This window comes from Myxocyprinus asiaticus, chromosome 36 (genome assembly GCF_019703515.2).
Source record: "Myxocyprinus asiaticus isolate MX2 ecotype Aquarium Trade chromosome 36, UBuf_Myxa_2, whole genome shotgun sequence".
NCBI lineage: Eukaryota > Metazoa > Chordata > Actinopteri > Cypriniformes > Catostomidae > Myxocyprinus > Myxocyprinus asiaticus.
This window is the reverse complement of record NC_059379.1, coordinates 39713944-39734003: the sequence shown is the minus strand read 5'-3', so window position 1 is coordinate 39734003 and position 20060 is coordinate 39713944. Positions and strand designations below refer to the sequence as shown.

Below are 20060 nucleotides of genomic sequence, written 5' to 3'. Positions count from 1 at the left end.
CTTTATTCACTATTCACTTTAATTTTTATGTAAAAGAGCAGTGTGAACATTCTGCTAAACTTCTGCTTTTGAGTTCATTGAAAGAAATAGCGTGAACTATTTCTTTTAATAGCAGAATTCCTATGAATTAATTCCTATTAGAATCATTGATCATTGTTGGTTTCATCTCTCTCAGATTCCTCAGGTGTTGTTGAGACTGAAGAAGTACCCACAGGCGGAGACCACACAGGTAAACCGACTCACCTGTACCTGTAGCCGTCTGATGCATGTCTGCCATCAACATACACACACGCAGTAATTACTCTGTCTGACCCATCTGTGTGTGTGTTTGACAGGATTTCATGGAGGATGTGAATGTGGCGTTTGAGTATCTTCTGAAGCTCACTCCACTGCTGGATAAAGCTGACCAGAGATGCAAGTAAGTCAACATCAACATCACCAACCACAGGAAGATGAATAATGAAATAATAATCACAGAGATTCATATAACTGTAGTTCCTGTGTTGGGCCTGTGGTGGTACCATGATGAAAAGATGGTATCAGATGATAATAACATGCTACTGAACAGTGAAAGTCTGATATAATGGAGAGACTGATAAATCTACTTTAAGATGATTACCATCGGCTGATAAATGTACCCGCTTGGCCTGCTCTCTAGTTTTCTTATCAGCATCAGCAAATGAAAAATGATTATCATATAATTACCATATTCATGTACCCTAGTATTTATTAGAAGAATACCATGGTATTTCCATGCCCAAAAGAGACTTTGTTAATTGATTTGACTTTATAAAAGTGTTTCTGTTCATTTTAAGGCTGTTCAGTATTTTGTTTAACTGTGTGTGTCTGTGTGTGTGTAGCTGTGACTGCTTGAGTCTGTTACTGCTGGAGTGTAATAAACTGGGGCTGCTGTCTGAGGCAAACACAGCCAATCTCACCGCAAAACGGTACGGCCACGACATCATTAAAACATGGAAACATACGGATGAAAGAAAAGACAGGCACCGACTCCTTTAATTCATTGTTGTCTTGTTCTGTATATTTTTATCCCTCTCTCTCCTGCATGAGTTTAGGGCAGAGGACAGAGAACACGCTCCCAGACTGAAGACAGCAGAGAACGCCAACATCCAGCCGAACCCCGGCCTCATCCTGAGAGCAGAACCCACCGTCACCAATATCCTGAAGGTCCTCTGCTGCTTGAACATCATATCGATTCATCCTTCAGTCTAGGGCTGGCCGATATGACGATATACACCGATCAGCCACAACATTAAAACCACCTGCCTAATATTGTATAGGTCCTCCTCGTGCCGCTAAAACAGCGCCAACCCCCATCTCAGAATAGCATTCTGAGATTATATTCTTCTCACCACAATTGTACAGAGCGGTTATCTGAGTTACCGTAGACTTTGTCAGTTCAGACCAGTCTGGCCATTCTCTGTTGACATTCTCGTGTTACACAATATTAGGCAGGTGGCTTTAATGCTGTGGCTGATCGGTGTATACAAGTGTCAAACGATAGAGATTTTGCTGTATCATTTATATTGTGTTATGTGAAAATCCATGTGCACAGCATGGGCTTATCAATCAGTGGATAGGGCTTCACATGAGACAGAGAGAATTTAGGGAACATGGACAGGGTTTCAAAAATATTCGGCGGCCTCCCAATTAAATTCAGTGACTTTCACAAGGGCTTAATATGCTTCTCACCAGACGTGCTGCTGTGTTTCTTGAGTGTCGCGAGTATCTCTGGAGCACGCAATTGCACACGAGTACAGCAAGATTCTTGATATTTACTGGAGAACGCAGAGCGGGATAATGTGCTACTTAATAATTTTTTACCCAGGAAAACAACCTGAGAAAAACATCATCACAGAACAGGGCGACCCCCAAACAAGTAAGGAAAGTAAAGAGGAGCCAATTATTAAAAAAGGTGCTACATCTGTGGTGTAAGTTCACAAAACTCAACACAGAGCAGAAAAATATAATATGCAAACTGTGTCGCACAACGATAATCACTCGAAATAAAAGCAATTTGTTTTACCTCAAAATTAAGCATGCGAAAGAATATTATGAAAGCCCAAAAGATGAGTTTTGCATTATTTTGGTCATACATATTTTTTGTTTTTGTGTATTTAAAATTTGTTTTCTGCTTTACATAATTTTGGAAATTTTCTGATTATGTATTTATTTATTTATTTTACTTCTGCATCATTTTCTTTGTTGCATTGCTTTGGGAAGATCTTGAGTTTCTTGAGGAAAGTTTACAATAATATTGGTCAACATATCAGACTGAAATGTGGCATAATCTGAAATTTAGCATTATGGTAAGAATTATTTAAATATTATTATTATTATTTAAGAATGATTTAAAATGATTTAAAACATAGTTGAGTGAGTTTAGACAATTATATAAGTGGAAGTATTTGGAATTCACTGACTGGATTATTCAAAAATAGGCAGTACAATATGGTTATTTAATATATATACATACACACACACACACACACACACGTGTGTGTGTGTGTGTGTGTATATATATATATATATATATATATATATATATATGATTTAAAAAAAATAAAAAAATAATGACTATACCATGATATATATCGTTATCGTGATATAAAATTACTCATTTCATGATATAAGACTATGGTCATATCGCCCACCCCTACTTCAGTCAGTCTCAACAAGCCCATCAAGAACATGTTTGCCTCATATTTCACCCCAACTTAAAAAAGATAGAAATTATATTTTGCTTAAAGAAATTGAATTGAAATATAAAACAAAAGTGTTTGCAGACCACAGACACAGAAAAGAGCGTGAAAACTCTTCACACGCGCATGTTCTGTGAGAAGCACTCGTGAGCGACAAAGTGCCACTGAACATCTCCGCAAACAGAGAATCATCAACGGGTTTTCTTTTCTTCAAAATATAATCAACCCAGATAGCACATGTACATCTCTGTTTAAGAGCGTTTCGTCTGGAAAGCATCGCATTTTAACATCTGCTAAACATCTTAAAAAGAGCAGATTTACAAACAGACATCTAATTGACATCCAAAGGAAACCTTATAGACGTATTGCAGATGAGCAAACAACCTATAAAATACGTCTTCAAGCACTCGTCTAATATTTCTAAGCAACGTCACCTCTTGTCAAAAGAAAAATGACCCACCACTGCTCAAAAAAGTGTTTATTTCATACCAATGTAAGCATCAAAATAAAGTATGTAAATGATGAATTTGTTGCTATAAGCCGGTTATTACTGGCCAGGCTTGAAATGCCACACTCATTTTTAATATAAAATCATATATTTAGCAGGGGGTCCTGCTCCGTCTGTCAGTCCACTTTAGTCTGTTAAAGGTTGATGATATAGGTCTGTTATTTAATCTGTAAAGTATTTCTACATCATAGTAGTACTTGTACTGCCTTTCATTTTTCCTTACAGTAATGAGAATTGGTGGGAAAATGTGCCTTTTGGTTCTTGAGCAATTTTATGAAATATGATTCAATGGTGTGTTTCTGAGATTCACCCCCTAACTGTCCTCATCAGCCAGGCAAATGTTGCACACCCATTTACGTTTGCTAATTTCTAAACTTGTAAACAGAAAGAAATGAATGTTATTTTTGGACAGTATGGTTAAAATGATGTACACGCACATGTGAAGATGATGAAGTCATATCCGTCTTACAGGAAACACTGCTTTAGACTAGGTGGTGCTGGACGCACACAATATAAGTAATATATTTATCTCATGAATCACCTGTAACTGGACGATTTCACTCGCCGAACAAATGAATGAAGTCTGACGGTGAATGTCATCAACTTCTGTTTTCGAGTGATTCTTCACCTGCTCCACAATGTGACACCGTTAATGTTTGTTCTGAATGAATACTTTACTAACAGACTTTTCTTCTCTCTCTGTGTACAGACAGTAGATGCAGATCACTCCAAGTCTCCGGAGGGGCTGCTGGGAGTTTTGGGTCACATGCTCTCAGGGAAGAGTCTTGATTTGCTGCTCGCCGCTGCCGCAGCAACAGGAAAACTCAAGTCTTTCGCTCGCAAATTCATCAAGTAAGACAGTATAACACAGAGACTGGGTGAAATGATGCAATGCAGCTGATAAATGAACTGAAGAAGACTATCAGTCTTACTGCACGTTAGGACCGGGCGTCATGACAACAAAAATATCTCAACCGCTCATTAAGATTTGGATCTGTCCTCTACAGTGGATATCCAAAAATCTGTATTATCGCACGGTTCTTTAATAGATAAGCTGTTTTTGTTTGTTTTATTATTGAAATTCCAGTCAAATAACTGTATTGTGATAGATACAGTTATCGTGAAATACCGTGATAAAAGCTTTTGGTCATACTGCACACAATGTAGTGTACCATTGATATATTTACAGAAATAAAGGGAGTGTAATGGAGATTGACATTTATATATCTGCTGCTCTCTTACAGGTTGAATGAGTTTCCCAAACACATCAGTGGAGAAGGATGTAAGTCATACGAGATACATTCACGTGCGGCCTAATAATCTGACTGGTAGTTCAATCAGAATGAAAAGCCATCATGTAAACGCTTCAACCTGAAAAAAATGACCTCATCTGATCCAAATGAAATGTCTATCTAATTGAAAGTTGTGTGGTGCATATCTTAAATAATCCATTGATTTATTTTAATCAATGTTGATCATTCCATCCATTTTCTTTCACAATTCGATGTAAAAACACCTTGGATATGTTCTGTCATCCAGAGATGCATTTAAAAGAATGTTCCGGGTTCAATACAAGTTAAGCTCAATCGACAGCATTTGTGACATCAATTTTTGTGGTAATCAGCATTATGCCACAAATGCTGATGATTGAGCTTAACTTGTATTGAACCTGGAATATTCCTTTAAGTAGAGTTCACCGCCCCATATGAGCTCTTGATTGGTCCAAAACACAGCTGCTCATAACGGTACATTAAACATCAACTCTGTTGGCTGCAGCAGTTTAATGTTGATTGTGATCAGACAGATCGTTCTCACCTGCATGGAAAACGCTGTGCATCTTAAGATATTTAGTCGTTATCCTCCAAATCTGAGAGCAAAACAGTATCAAGTGTGTAATAACATGACGTTTGTGATTGTTGTTTCTAGCGAAGTCTGCGTCAGTGCGAGCGCTGCTGTTTGACATTTCCTTCCTCATGCTGTGTCATGTCGTACAGACTTATGGGTCAGAGGTCAGTCCACACACACACACACACACACACACAAAGTGTTGACTCCAAGGGTATATGGGTGTTACAATCAGATAATTCACTGTTATGTAACATTCTTCCTTTCATAAATTATAATCATATCTTCCCGTCAGATAGCACTTCATGTTTCTGAAGGCGTTCTCCTACATGTAAACATATACTATATCTAGACATGTAGCGATAGCAGACATTAAAGGATAGTTCACCCATCATGTTGTTCCAAACCTCTAAGACTTCTTGTCCATATAGTGAAAGTCAAGCTGCACCAAAAACAAGCAACATAAAGATCGTCCACATGACTCGTGCGCTATATTTCAATTGTGAAGCCATGTGTGAGCTCTGTGTGAGGACTGACAGTCATTATTCACTCATTCACTGTATTCACGAGAGAGACGGATTGTATGGTGTCAGAACACTTGGACTATAGTGCACGAGTCATATACACTACTCAAGTGGTACTTTTATGGAGCTTTTATTGTCATTTTGGAGATTGATAATGACAGCAGCTTTTTATTCACTTTTATTGTATGGAAACTGTCCCGGCCAGGATATTTCTAGAAAAACAAAGCATTTTTAACCCTGTAATCCTCCTCCGTGTGTGTCCAGGTGATCCTGTCAGACCCCAGCCCGTCGGGCGAGACGCCCTTTTTTGAGACGTGGTTGCAGACGTGCATGCCAGAGGATGGGAAGACTCTGAATCCAGACCACCCGTGCTTCAGACCCGAGTCTGGGAAGGTGGAGAGTCTGGTGGCCCTGCTCAACTCCTCTTCTGAGATGAAGCTTGTGTGAGTGAAGATGTTTGTCGTGTTAAAATGTGTTCGGAAAACTAGTTAATATTGCTGTTTAATACTATTGCTTTATCAGTGCATCTGAATCAAAATGATTGGGTATCATTCTTCCTTGTGTTCATTTAGTGTTAAACATGCCTTGAACATCAGCGAGGCTATTTTTAACCTTTTGAATCTATTTGGCAACAGTGGCTGTTGAAATAATGATTCCTCTGATAAAAATTAAAAACAAAACAAGTAATTTCAGAGCAATTGAATAAATACTGAGATACATATAAAATTTTGTCAAAACACTGAAAAATGAGTCATTTTGAGTGATACATTGTGGTGTAGAAGTCTCAGTAGATACAAATGTTATTAATATAGAAATGTGGATGAGTTTTTGTGTTTCTTGATAAGGTGGGTGTGGATATTTATGATTCCTCTGAATCATTTTCATTTCCCAGTACTGTGATGCAGCAAAAAAATAAATAAATAAAATGCTAAATATTTTCATCAGTATATCTCAAATGGTACTTTTTTCATCATTGAAATAGAACAGCCATTGTTCCCAAATTCATTCAAAATTATTCATTTAATCTAAAGTACAGTAAAAGTCTATCTGAAAAAATGTTGTAAATGATCAAAGTGTTCAGTTTTGAGAAATGAGCTTTGTCTCTCTTGTAGGATTTTACTTCATCCACTGAAGTCCACTTATAATGATATTCAAGGTCTCTTTTAGGGCTGTAAACTGGGCTGAGAAACTAAATTCAAATTTTAAAGTAGATTTTTAAATTGACATTGTTCCATTTGTCCAAAAGAGGGCACAATGGATACATACATACATATATATATATATATATATATATATATATATATATATATATATATATATATATATATATATATATATATATATATACCATGCAGTACCGTGTTAAATTATTGCAAAAAATATTCCATTTTAAACTAATGCGCATATAATAATAACAAAAAAAAAAATGAATACAAAGTTTTAGTTGGTTCTTATTCTCAAACATTTAGTAAAAAGTAAAACAAGTGGGAAAACTGCTTCAATAGACAGTTCAATGTTAACATGGTGTTAAGTGGTACTACCCCAGACACTAGTTTAATAGTAACGGTTATACAACAGCGCTTTTCATTTATTAAAGTTGTATGTACGGTGATAATATTCCCAGATAGCAGTGATATTCGTCTGAACTGTGGTGAAGCGGCTCAGACTCTGAGCTCATAGGCAGTTGAAACAGGCGGAGCGCAACAGAATGGAACAGAACACGATCTCGAGACACACAATTCAAAAATTGAGCTTATCCTTTGCTTAATCTGAGAAACGCTAATAAGAGAGCAAGATGCAACAACCAGAGAACTCCATCTAGGGGGCTGTTCACACCATACACTTTTGCAACTATCCAGTTTACCATCTGTTTTTCTGTTTAAACACACGCTTGACAAACGTCTTTGATTGTTTCGCCACGTTTTGTTGTTTATTCAGTGTCTAATGTGAAACTGCATGTGTTGCGCTCCTTGTCGCCTTTTTTAGTGCAAGAATACGATAGTGAAGAATGTGGAGTTGTCAGTGTTTGGCACACATCCAAAAATAAAATGCACAGTTTTAGCATTCGAATGTGCATTGTTTTTTTTTTCATGACTCTGTCTTGACCTATTGTTGTGATGTCATGATGAATGAGTGTTTTTGCAGGTTAGTTTCAGTAAATGTTCCTTGTGGAGTGGGGAGGGAATTCTTCTTTGAAAAGAGCCTGTAAATTCCTGTTGTCTGTGATCACTCTTACACCTCATGTGTCTCTGCAGTCAGATGAAATGGCATGAAATCTGTCTCAGCACTCCAGCGGCCATATTGGAGGTTCTGAACGCCTGGGAGAATGGAGTCTTATCAGTGGAGGCCGTTCAGGTGAGGCCATGTCCTAACCATGTTTCTCAGACAAGTCATTTCTCTATTGACACAAGGGCCGAAACATTATCGACAATATTTTCATAGTTGAGTAGTCGATTGATCTCAAAGGACACATGACAACATTAAATCATTTTTAACTCTAAATGATGAGACGTTTTAACCAGAGGAGCACACAGCCAGAGAGGAAGAAGATGCAGATCGTGATCCAGATGCATAAAGTGATGTGGAATAATTCAAACATACAAAATAAGTAAAATACAGAATCAGTGTCATCAAACTTGCATCTTGGCGTATGAAAAGACAGACCAGTAAATGAGAAGTAGAGATTTATGCAGACAGTTATTATTAAACTGCCAGACTTCTTGGACAAATTATATATATATATATTCACAGGGTTGGGAGGGTTACTTTTGAAATGTATTCCACTACAGATTACAGAATACATGCTGTAAAATGTCATTTGTAATGTATTTCTGTTAGATTACTCAAGGTCAGTAATGTATTCTAAATACTTTGGATTACTTCTTCAGTACTGGTAGATTTTTTCACTTGTTTTGACTATAAAAACTCTGCCAGTATAGTAAGATAAAATACACATGTTAAAAATACATTCTCTGAAAAACCTAAATATCTTATGCAGTGTTGTTTCTAAAACAAGATTAATCAAATTGATCTTGTTTTAAGGATTTTTAGATGTTTTTACAGGAAAACAATACAAAATTTATTATCAAGAATAAGATTTTTGCCCTAATATCAAAGGTCTTACTAGAAAAAAAGAAATTATGATCTAACGTGAATTTTCTTGATAAGAAAATATGATCGTGCCTGGTAACATGTGCATGTAAAATGGCTAGAAATAGCATTTTATCTTAGCGTAAAGCTGACAATTTACACAAGGTTTATTTCTATTTCTTCTGCTCCAAACTTACTTCAAACTTGCTTCTCTGTCTGCTCGTATGAATGTAACACATCATAAGAAAGTGTTTCACCGCTGTTCAAATGCACTTTGGATCACATCATTTATATGTATAAATGTTTTCCATCTGAAAGGACTAAATATTAAATGAAACAAATGACAATAAAATGCAAAGTAATCTCTTCAGTAATCAAAATACTTTTTGAATGTAACTGTATTCTAATTAACAATGATTTAAATTATAACTGTAGTAGAATACAGTTACTTATATTTTGTGTTTTAAATACATATTCCCATTACATGTATTCTGTTACTCCCCAACCCTGTATATGTATGTGTGTGTGTGTGTGTGTGTGTGTGTGTGTGTGTGTGTGTGTGTGTGTGTGTGTATATATATATATATATATATATATATATATATATATATATATATATATATATATATATATATACACACATACACAGTTAAGTTTACATTAATTACAGGGGTGGGTTCTCTAGGTGCTAAGCCTCTTATCTCTTTCAGCCCCAGAAACGCCCCTGCTTTACACCTGCAATAAATACATTTAAATGCGTCTCCTGTGACTGCTAATGTTCAGATTTTTGAGGGGAGGGTCTCTGGGGGTATTTACAGTAGTCACTTCATGTGTTTCTACTGATCGGATTGTTATCGGATTGAATAAGCACATTCCATTTTGCACTTGGCCACATCAATGTGTCTCCTCAAAATTGAAATAAAAATGTTCTTCAATAAATAATAAATAAAACGGAGAGTATTTAGCAGAGACAGGTCACTTCTATTAACATGAATGGGAGAAATTGGAACGCCCAATGGTCAACGGATGTAGAAAGGAAGTCCCGCCTTACAGGTAAAAGAGCCAATCACCATTTAGATGCAGACATCGCCTGTCAATCAAGTATAGAACGCGCATGTGCATTAGCTACACAAGCCGGGACAATTGCGTTTTTTAGCGTGATCTGAGGGAAAGAAGCATAATATATGATACATGTGTAGTCAGATTTTATTGCTGATTTATAATATGTTCTTTGATTGTAATCTTGACCAACCGTTTTGGAGATTTCGGTCTTTCCCCATTCAAGTAGATAGGAGCTGTACGTGTATGCCGCTTGTTTACGTAGAAAAATAGCTGCCTGGGAGCGTTCCAAAGATGGATTTCCAAGTGACCCGACTTACTAAAAAGACTTTGGCTTTTTGTTTAGTTTAGTAAATGGCTTTAGTTTCAGTTTCATCAGCGATCTGCATCAAATAAATTAAGAATGTTTCAAGTTCTGTCTTTCCGACAGTATGCATCTGTTTTTTTAATTTGTTATTATTTATTACGTCACGTGGCGCTATGCAAATACTCTGTAGCAGCTGTTTTATTTAGCATTTCCCCTATGCTGACAGTGCTGTTTGGGCGGAGTAAAGTTTACATTTGTGTCTTGAATGGCCAGATGCGTTTACATGTGCCCGAGTTAAAAAAGGAATGCATCTCAAACCACCTCTGGAGGATTTATATCCATCTCAAATCCGTCTTGGTCTTTTCATGATCAGACAGCAGTCCGATCAGCAAAAACGCATGAAGTGACCAAGTGTAAATACTCTCTCTGATTTCATGATGACATACTGTTCATCAATCACTCTGTTAGTGTGTTACTGCATGATAAGAAACCACAAAAATACAGGCACATGGTTTCTCCCAGATACACTTAGAAAGTAATTTAAGCACAAGCAGGATATTTTCAGCAGTTTTCTGATATTTTAGTGATGTACATGTATTGCTTCTGTGTCACTTGCATGTTGATATCAGGCACACTGAAGAGTTTTTTCTGATCGGATGGTTTCCTTTTAGCGGCATAAAGTTTAAACTTGTTTAGTTGATTGACAGGTGAGGGGTAGGGCTTCAGTGCTGACCATGACTCATTCAGGACGGATGAGCGATTACACCTCAAATGCATTTTTGACTACCTTCGTATGTGGTTTCTGTGATCCAGTCACAAAACGTTTTAGACCGTGTTTAGACCTGTATTTAGCACTGACCACATGTGATCAGATCACCTGAAATGCATCTTAATACAAGGTGTAAACGAGGTCTTGAAGAATAGGATTTTTTGCAGTCTTTGTTTTACTGAATTAAACTTATTTATTTATTTATTTTTACATATAATTCAGTGAAGATCATTTAAAGGTATTTTTAAAAGATGTGTTTAAGTGTTTAATACAATCTTTTTAACTCAAGGCACACGCTTGATTATTGGTTAAGACCTGTTAATTAATCGTTACAATAATTGCCCGAATAATTGATTAATCATTCTAATATTCATTCGTTTAGTCAGTTATCTAAATAATTGTTAGTTGCATCCTTTGTCCACACTGAAAGCAAAAATGCATCTACACACAATCATAGCCAATCAGAACATATTTGATTTTTAATATACTGAAACATAAAACAGGATATTTGACCGATGGGATGTCACTGTTTGCGGAGCTACAAAGGTTGATATCACAGAAATAAAAACATGAAGTCACCAATAAAATTGTATTTCATAAAATTGAAGGGCTTTATATTTGTACACCACTACTATACTGATTTCTTAACAGCGCTCCACTGCCAAGTTAGATCTCTTCCCAATATAATTTCTGCTCTCTCTGTTCATTCACATTACTGCTGCAACTGCTTGTAGTCCTGGATGCTGATTGGTCAAACCAGCTTTGTAAATGTAAATGATGATAAATTGCCATATTTTTAAAGGTGCATGTGTGCTTAATACACTAACTTTTAGTAATTTACTCAAATTTAACTTGGGATCATATAATAAAATAGGGCTGTGTAATATCCTTTATGGCTTTAAAAACGTAATATTTCACAGGGATAGAATGACATGAAACATTTTATTTTATTACTTAAATACAGCAACTTCATGCCTGTGAAAATACAGTGCTGAATGTATTTCACCAAAGAATGTAATAAATGTTCTGTGTGCTTGAGTACAGAAGATCACAGATAACATCAAAGGGAAGGTGTGCAGTATGGCCATCTGTGCAGTGGCTTGGCTGGTGGCTCATGTTCGGATGCTGGGATTGGATGAGAGAGAGAAACCTCAGACTATGATTCGCCAGCTCATGACTCCAATGTCAGGAGAAAACACCTTACAGTTCTATCACGAGCGGTACGGACCACAACTCTACACACACTGTACTATAACACACACATTCAGATACACTGCATACACACTGTGTCATGGATTTGGAGGGAAATCAATTCAATTTGATTCTGATTAATTTGGGTATATTTCAGTTATAATATCCACATTGTTTCAAGTCCTCAAGTAAATAGTTCAGACAAGTGAACAGTCAGTAATAAGTACAAAGAAACAAATTAAAAGCAATAGAAGAAAAGAAAACATTTGCTTTAAATGTTTAACAGCATTATAAAATATTTAAGTGTTAAGAAAAAACAAATCATGGAATGTTGCATACTACTACTTAAATTACTGGCTTAGAGTAAAAGATCCATCTTGTGCTTTAGAGAGGTTTACAGAAGCAATATCGGGATTATTCAAATGAAGACCAATTGTAGATGTACAGTATGTGTATGCAGTATGTTTGTATGTACAGTATGTATACAATAAATATGATTAACACATAATACATGTTAGCAAATACGGGATTCCCAGCATTGCAGAATTTCATTCAGTAGACCAAGGTGATGCAGGTAGAGATAAATGATTAGGTGCATCGCAGTTCAACCTGCAGACCATATCAGTGAGGTTCGGTTGGGTCCATCCTAAGTTCAAGGTTCAGGCAGTTGCATATGAAGTATCTGATGTCTTACGGTTGGAGTTGGCATCAGTTCATCCTCTGAAGTCAAAAAACTGATGTGATGTCTGGCTAGCACCGGCTGTAGTTTGTCGTCATCTCTTGGCGACACGTAGCACTGGAGTCCGACACCAAGCAGGAACGGAGCTGGATCTGGCAGGCTCTGGTAACCTCGGGATATGAGACATGGAAACAAATAGAATATTAGCGTAAATGCCATTCAATTTTATGCAGAGTTATAGATCATGCTGGATGTTTCTGGTAAATTGGATAAATTAGGTGTATGCCCGGCTAAATAGATGAGACTTTAGTCTAGAGTTAAACTGAGTGTGTGTGTCTGCATTTTGAACAGTGTTAGGGAGACTATTCCATAGTTTAGGAGCCGAAAAGGATCTACCTCCTTTTGTGGATTTTTATATTCTTGGAATTATTAACAAGACAGAATTTTGTGATCGTAATGAATGTGATGGAATATAGTGTGTCAGAAGGTCACTTAAGTACTGTGGAGCTAGACCATTCAAAGCTTTGTATGTAGTTAACAGAATTTTAAAATTAATATGAAATTTAACAGGTAGCCAATGTAACGATGATAAAATTGGGCTAATATAATCATATTTCTTAGTTCTAGTCAGCACTCTGGCAGCTGCATTTTGAACCTATTGAAGTTTATATATTGAACTTGCTGGACATCCTCCTAGTATTGAATTGCAATAATCAAGTCTTGAGGTCATGAACGCATTAATTAATTTTTCGGCATCAGCAACAGAGAGCATGTGTTGTAACTTAGCAATATTTCTCAGGTGGAAGAATGCTGTTCTACAAACATTGGAAATTTGATTTTCAAAGGACAGATTGGTATCAAATATAACACCAAAGTTCTTTGCTGAAGAAGACGACGTAACAGTACATCCATCGAGAGTCAAATTATATTTTAGGGGCTTATTTTTAGAGGTTTTTGGTCCAATCATTTGTACCTCTGTTTTGTCGGAATTGAGAAGAAAGAAATGTATGGCCATCCAATCTTTGATTTCATTGAAACACTCTGCTAATTGGGAATTGGGAATTTTTGTTGGGTTTAGAAGATATATAAAGTTGTGTATTGTTGGCATAACGGTGGAAACTTATTCCATGATTCCTGATAATATCTCCCAGAGGAAGCAGGTATAAGGAGAAAAGCAGAGGTCCTAAAACTGATCCCTGTGGCACTCCATACTTAACTTTTGTTTGATTTGACAATTATTCATTTACACATACAAAGTGGTAGCGGTCTGATAAATAGGACCTAAACCATGCTAATGCAAGTCTACTAATGCCAACATAATTCTTCAGCCTATTCAAGAGAATGTCGTGATCTGTCATGTCGAAGGCAGCACTAAGATCTAAAAGCACTAGAAGAGAAATGTAGCCGCGATAGGAGCAAGTCATTTGTAACTCTGATAAGTGCAGTCTCTGTACTGTGATGGGGCCTAAATCCTGACTCAAATTGTTCATATATTCAATTTCTCTGTAGAAATGAACATAGTTTGGAGGACATTACCTTTTCTAGTATTTTTGACATAAAAGGTAGATTTGAAATCGTTCTGTAATTAGCCAGTTCTCTAGGATCAAGCTATGGCTTCTTAAGCGGTTTGATAACTGCCATTTTAAAGTTTTTTGGGACATGTCCTAAAGATAGCAAGGAGTTATATTAAGAAGAGGTTCTGGGAATACCTCTTTTAAGTGCTTAGTTGGTATTGGATCTAATATGTTGTGGCTTGATTTTTTTGATAAGTTTTTTTAGGTCTTCATGACCTCGCGAAGGATTGAAGTGGCTTGTGAGCAAAATTATGAGACACTGTTTTCTGAGGTACTGTGGCAGTTGATTGCATATTTCCATTTTTATTTCTGATTATTTCAATTTTATTTTCAGCTTTTAGTACCTGTCTGTAGCTACAGACACTATCCTTCCATGCATCACGATATACCTCTAATTTTGTATTCTTCCACTTGTACTCCATTTTCCGAGCTGCTCTCTTGAGAGCATGAGTGTGATTACTGTACCATGGTGCGAGGCTTTTTTCTTGAATTTTCTTTAATCGAATGGGGGTGACACTATCAAGAGTGCTAGTGAAGACTGTATTTATATTTTCTGTTATTTCATCAAGTTCTTCTAGACTTTTTGGCTTACTGAGTATGTGAGACAATTCTGGAAGATTATTAGTAAAGCTATCTTTAATGGTCGAAAGAATAGTTCTACCTGAACGATAGCATGGTGTAGATTGAGTGACATTAGCTGATTGCAACAAACAAGAGACAAGGGAATGATCTGAGATGTCATCGCTCTGCGGTAGAATTTGTCTAGTATCAACAGCAACTCCATATGACAGAATTAAAGCTAGTGAATGATTTTGGCAATTGACTCCAAGAGAGTTGAGAATATCAATAAATGCTAATCCCAATGTGTCATTTTCATTATCTTTGTGAATATTGAAGTCACCAACAATTAAAGCTCTATCTACAGTAACTACTAGATCTGATAGAAAATTTGCAAATTCACCAAGGAAACCAGAGTAATGCCCAGGTGATCTATATACTGTAGCAAGGGCAAAAGATGACAGAGATTTTTTATTTATATCTGACGGTCATATTAAGCATTATTAGTTCAAAAGACTTAAACTTGTATCCTGTCCTCTGAGTAACATCAAAAACTTCTCTGTAAATTGTAGCAACACCCCCTCCTCGACCCTTCAGATGAGGCTCATGTTTATAACAATAACCCGGGGGAGTAGATTCATTTAAACTAATATATTCATCCGGTTTAAGCCAGGTTTCAGTCAATCAGAGCGCATCCAAATTATGATCTGTAATAATTTCATTTACAATTAGTGCTTTGGTAGAAAGAATTCTCATTTTTAGTAGCCGGGTACGGCTCGGGACCCATCTTTATGATGGTAGCCCGGGAAAGGAACAGTGACACGCTCCTTCCCTCCGTAGTGCTAGGGTCGTCTCCTTGGGCAAGAGAGAACAACCCTCAAGCCCCCCCTGCTAGGGTTACAGCAAAAAGTTTTTTCCATCACTCTTGTAAAGACCTGGAGCAAAATAGATCCTTATTATCCCATTTCTGTTATAAGAAATAAGGAAAAGGACGACTCATTTGCCGTGAGTTGCGACCCGTGTCGGTGGAGGAAGAGATCCTGGTCCCTGAGAAATGTGGTTTGCTGCAGCTTCCACTATTTCAACATGGTACTTTGGCTCCTACTTCACCTTGGCGGAAGGTTGGAATGGCTTGATCCAATCAATCGGCTGGTCAAGACATGCCCTGGGTATACTCTGTGATAGCTGAACATCAAATATTTCTCAGATTCCCAGTAGGCGTTGGCTAAGGGTCAATCAAGTAAATTGAGCAACTTGTTGCTCATTTTGCTTGAGTATATCATCCCTGTATCCCTGATGCATAATCTGCTGGAGATCCGTGGCGCTGTGCATCCCTTACTTTTGGGCTCCAAGGTGGGTGGGGAGCAGAGATGACGAACTAAAAACCCAAAACATGGCTACAAAACACACCTCAAAAAAACGTTTCCTGGACCTGGATACCGACAATACCTCAGAAAATAGATGTGCTCTTGTGCCGAGTAATGATGACTGGCCAAAATTCATCATCATTGAAGCTGCTGCTCCAGATTCTCCAATCATCAAGCTTTCCCCTTTCGCTATACAAAAAAGGTATTGCAGGAATTCTGATGTAAATGAAGTGAAAAAACTACGATCTGGACAGATTCTTGTGGAATGCAGTAAAAAGGCCAACGCTGAAAATCTACTACATGCCAGCATGTTAGCTGGAGTTCAAATAAAGACATCTCCTCATCCAACTTTGAACTACAGTAAAGGAGTAATCCGAACTAGAGAGTTGGATGATGTGGATGAAGAAAAAATGACGCATGAGCTCAAGACCCAATGAGTGATGAACGTCACAAGAATAATAATCATGACAGAAGAGCAAACGATTAAAACTGGTACGTACATCCTCACCTTTAATGAACCGCTAATCCCAGATAAACTTCGAATTGGATACTTAAGTGTTCCAGTGGACTTATTTGTACCCAACCCTCTGCGGTGTTTCAACTGTCAAAAATACGGCCATGGATCTAATGGCTGCAACAACAAACATACCTGTTGTAACTGTGGGGAGGTAGGCCACTACAAAGGGAGCTGTGAAAAACCATCAAAATGTAATTTTGCTCAGTAATTGCTCAGGTGACCATTCAGCTACATCAAAACAGTGTCCCATGTGGATCAAAGAAAAGGAAATACAGAAGATCAGGTGTACTAAGAGAATCAGTTACCTCGAAGCAAAGAAAATGATAGATGTCGTCCCTGTTTTTACGCTGAATAAAACCTTCGCCTCCATTGCAAAAAAAGCTGTGAGAAAAATAGACTGCCAGACATTTATCACCTGGATGCATAAAGACAAACCCCAAACCATTAACCATAGTAATATTCCCCCAAAGATGAAGAACACAGGAACCCAGAGCGAAACTCTTCTAAATGACATTCATTCCAGTCAGAGCTCAATAACAGGAAACCAAAAGGCAAATAAAACAACGGTAAGGCAAGTTCTTCATAATCAAAAGTATCCCAAGATGAAGCCTCAAAGACAAAACAAACAAAAGATGTGGAAATGAAAGAGAATGAATACAATAGTAGAAGTCCATCCCCTAAAGGCTGAACCAAGAAAACTGTCCCTATTCTCCCTAATAGGTGATGGAAAATTATATCATCCAATGGAACTGTCGTGGTATCAGGGCAAATTTTACAGAGCTGCAGCTTCTAACTGCAATTATTAACCCTCTAGCCATATGTCTTCAAGAAACACAATTACCACCAGACGGTACTCTCTTTTTTAAAAATGTTTTAACACTTTCGGTCCCAGTGATAAGCGGGCTTCCGGTGGTACAACCATTTTAATAAGAAAAGATGTGATCCATAGTCATATGAATATTAATAGCAACCTACGGGCAACAGCAGTACGCTTGACTTTGCAGAAAACCATTACAGTCATCTCTATCTACATTCCTCCAAATTTTTACTTGACACACATGGACCTAGATCACCTTATCGCTCAGCTCCCATCTCCTTTTATTCTCATGGGAGATTTTAATAGTCAACACTTTGTGGGGCAGTAATCACTGTAACACTAAAGGAAAGAAGATTGAAGATTTTATAGATAACAACACCTTATGTCTTTTAAATAATGGATTGAATACCTAGTATTTACATCCAGGACATGGAACGTACTCTGCAGTCGACCAAACAATTTGTCAGCCTGAATTATTTTTAGACCTCTCATGGAAAGTTTGGCATGACCTTTGTGGAAGTGATCATTTCCCAATCATTATAACCATCAAAGGCAGAGAGGAAGAAACAAATGTACAAAATGGCAAATTAAAAAAGCAAATTGGTATCAATTTCAAACCCTCTGTCATGAGAAACTGACACGGTTTCCAGAAGACAGCCCAGATGCTATGCAGAATTTCACTGAAACGCTCGTATCTATAGCTAATGATACAGTCCCAAGAACATCTTGAAACATAAAACATAGACGACTTCCATGGTTTGATGATACATGTAAGGAAGCTATAAAAGAGGAAAAAAACTGAAAGACTGTTCTTCAGACATCCATCAACTGAAAATCTTATCAAACTCAAGATGAGTAGAGCACGAGCAAGACGAATTATAAATGAAGTAAAAAAGGAAAGCTGGAGAAGATTCATTTCCAACATGACAACAAGTACTCCATCATACAAAATATGGAACCTGATATGGAAAATGAAGGGAAAAAACAACGGTCCTAAAATACAACACATCAAACAGCACGGCACACTCTTGACTTCAAAACAAGAAATTGCAAACATTCTAGCAAAAACTTTCAAAAAAAATTCATCTATTGAGAACTGCCTTCCTGCTTTTCAAACTTTTCTTGCTCAACAAGAATAAGAAAAGGTTAACTTCAGCTCCAGTAACACAGAGCCATACAACCAACCTTTTTCTATGGAAGAACTACAGCGAGCCATTAAAAAAAATCCCACGACACAGCTGTTGGACCGGATCAAATCCACTATCAATTTTTAAAGAATCTACCCCACCTTTCCCTGAAAATGCTCCTTAGAATTTTTAACTCCATCTGGATATCGGGAACAATCGCATCTGCCTGGCATGATGCAGAAATAATACCTATTCCAAAGCCAGAGAAAGACCATAACGACCCCATAAACTACCACCCTATAGCTTTAACCAGTTGTTTATGCAAAACAATAGAGAGGATGGTCATTGATCGCGTGGTCTGGATACTGGAATCTAAACACCACATAAGTAATGCTCAATGTGGTTTCAGGAAAGGTGGAAGCACTACAGATCACCTTATTTGTCTTGAAAGCTATATTTGTGACACCTTCTGTCCAGAAAAGAACACATTGTAGCTGTATTCTCTGATTTGCAGAAAGCCTATGACATGACATGGAAACATGGAATTTTAAAGGATTTGTACCAAATAAATTTTAGAGGTCGACTGCCAATCTTCATTGAAAGTTTTTTATCGAACAGACTTTTTAGAGTTAAAATAGCAAACACCTTGTCGAACCTACATAAACAAGGACTTGGAGTACCTCAAGGAAGTATCCTATCAGTAACCCTCTTCAGTATTAAAATAAATAGCATTGCAAAAGTCATTGGCTCTGATGTCTTCTGTAGTTTATATGTAGATGATATCTGCATTTGCTACAAGAGCAAGTACATGAATACTATCGAGTGAAATATCCAATTGAAGATAAACAAAATGCACTCCTGGTCAACACAGAATGGTTTCAAGTTCTCACAAGCAAAAACCATCTGTATGCAATTCTGTCAGCTTCGTTCACTACACAATGAGCCAGAGCTGTTTATGGATGGAGTCCCCATTAAAGTTGTTAAAGAGAACAAGTTTCTTGGTATCACTTTTGACAACTGTCTTTTATTCCTCACATTAAATCACTAAAAAAGAAATGTTTTATAGCTATGAATGTTTTAAAGGTTTTATCCAAAACCAAATGGGGAGCAGACAGCTCAACTCTCATGAACTTGTACAGAACCATGGTACGCTCAAAGCTGGACTATGGAAGTATCATTATGGATCAGCTAGGAAGTCATACATACGACTTTTGGACACTGTACACTACCAAGTTACACGACTAGCTTTGGGAGCCTACAGAACATCACCAATCCAAAGTCTCTATGCGGAAGCCAATGAACCTTCCTTGGAAATCAGATGCCTAAAGTTGGCCTTACAATATGCAACCAAACTTAAAACAAATAAGGAAAACCCAGCCTATTCAGCAGTTTTCCCACTTCAGCATTC

At 37.2% G+C, this 20060-nt stretch overlaps 1 protein-coding gene across 2 annotated transcripts in view; it reads left to right on the top strand.

Moving 5' to 3' along the window:
- The window catches only part of med24 (mediator complex subunit 24), a 71242-nt gene that overhangs the window by 14559 nt on the left and 36623 nt on the right, over positions 1 to 20060 (top strand). For both annotated transcript variants that reach the window (XM_051674467.1, XM_051674468.1), the window contains 10 exons: positions 176 to 229; positions 336 to 418; positions 861 to 947; positions 1074 to 1185; positions 3938 to 4080; positions 4473 to 4510; positions 5155 to 5237; positions 5862 to 6040; positions 7853 to 7952; positions 11867 to 12042. In XM_051674467.1, coding sequence (XP_051530427.1) covers positions 176 to 229; positions 336 to 418; positions 861 to 947; positions 1074 to 1185; positions 3938 to 4080; positions 4473 to 4510; positions 5155 to 5237; positions 5862 to 6040; positions 7853 to 7952; positions 11867 to 12042 — 1055 coding nt within the window. The remainder of the gene's footprint in view (positions 1 to 175; positions 230 to 335; positions 419 to 860; positions 948 to 1073; positions 1186 to 3937; positions 4081 to 4472; positions 4511 to 5154; positions 5238 to 5861; positions 6041 to 7852; positions 7953 to 11866; positions 12043 to 20060) is intronic.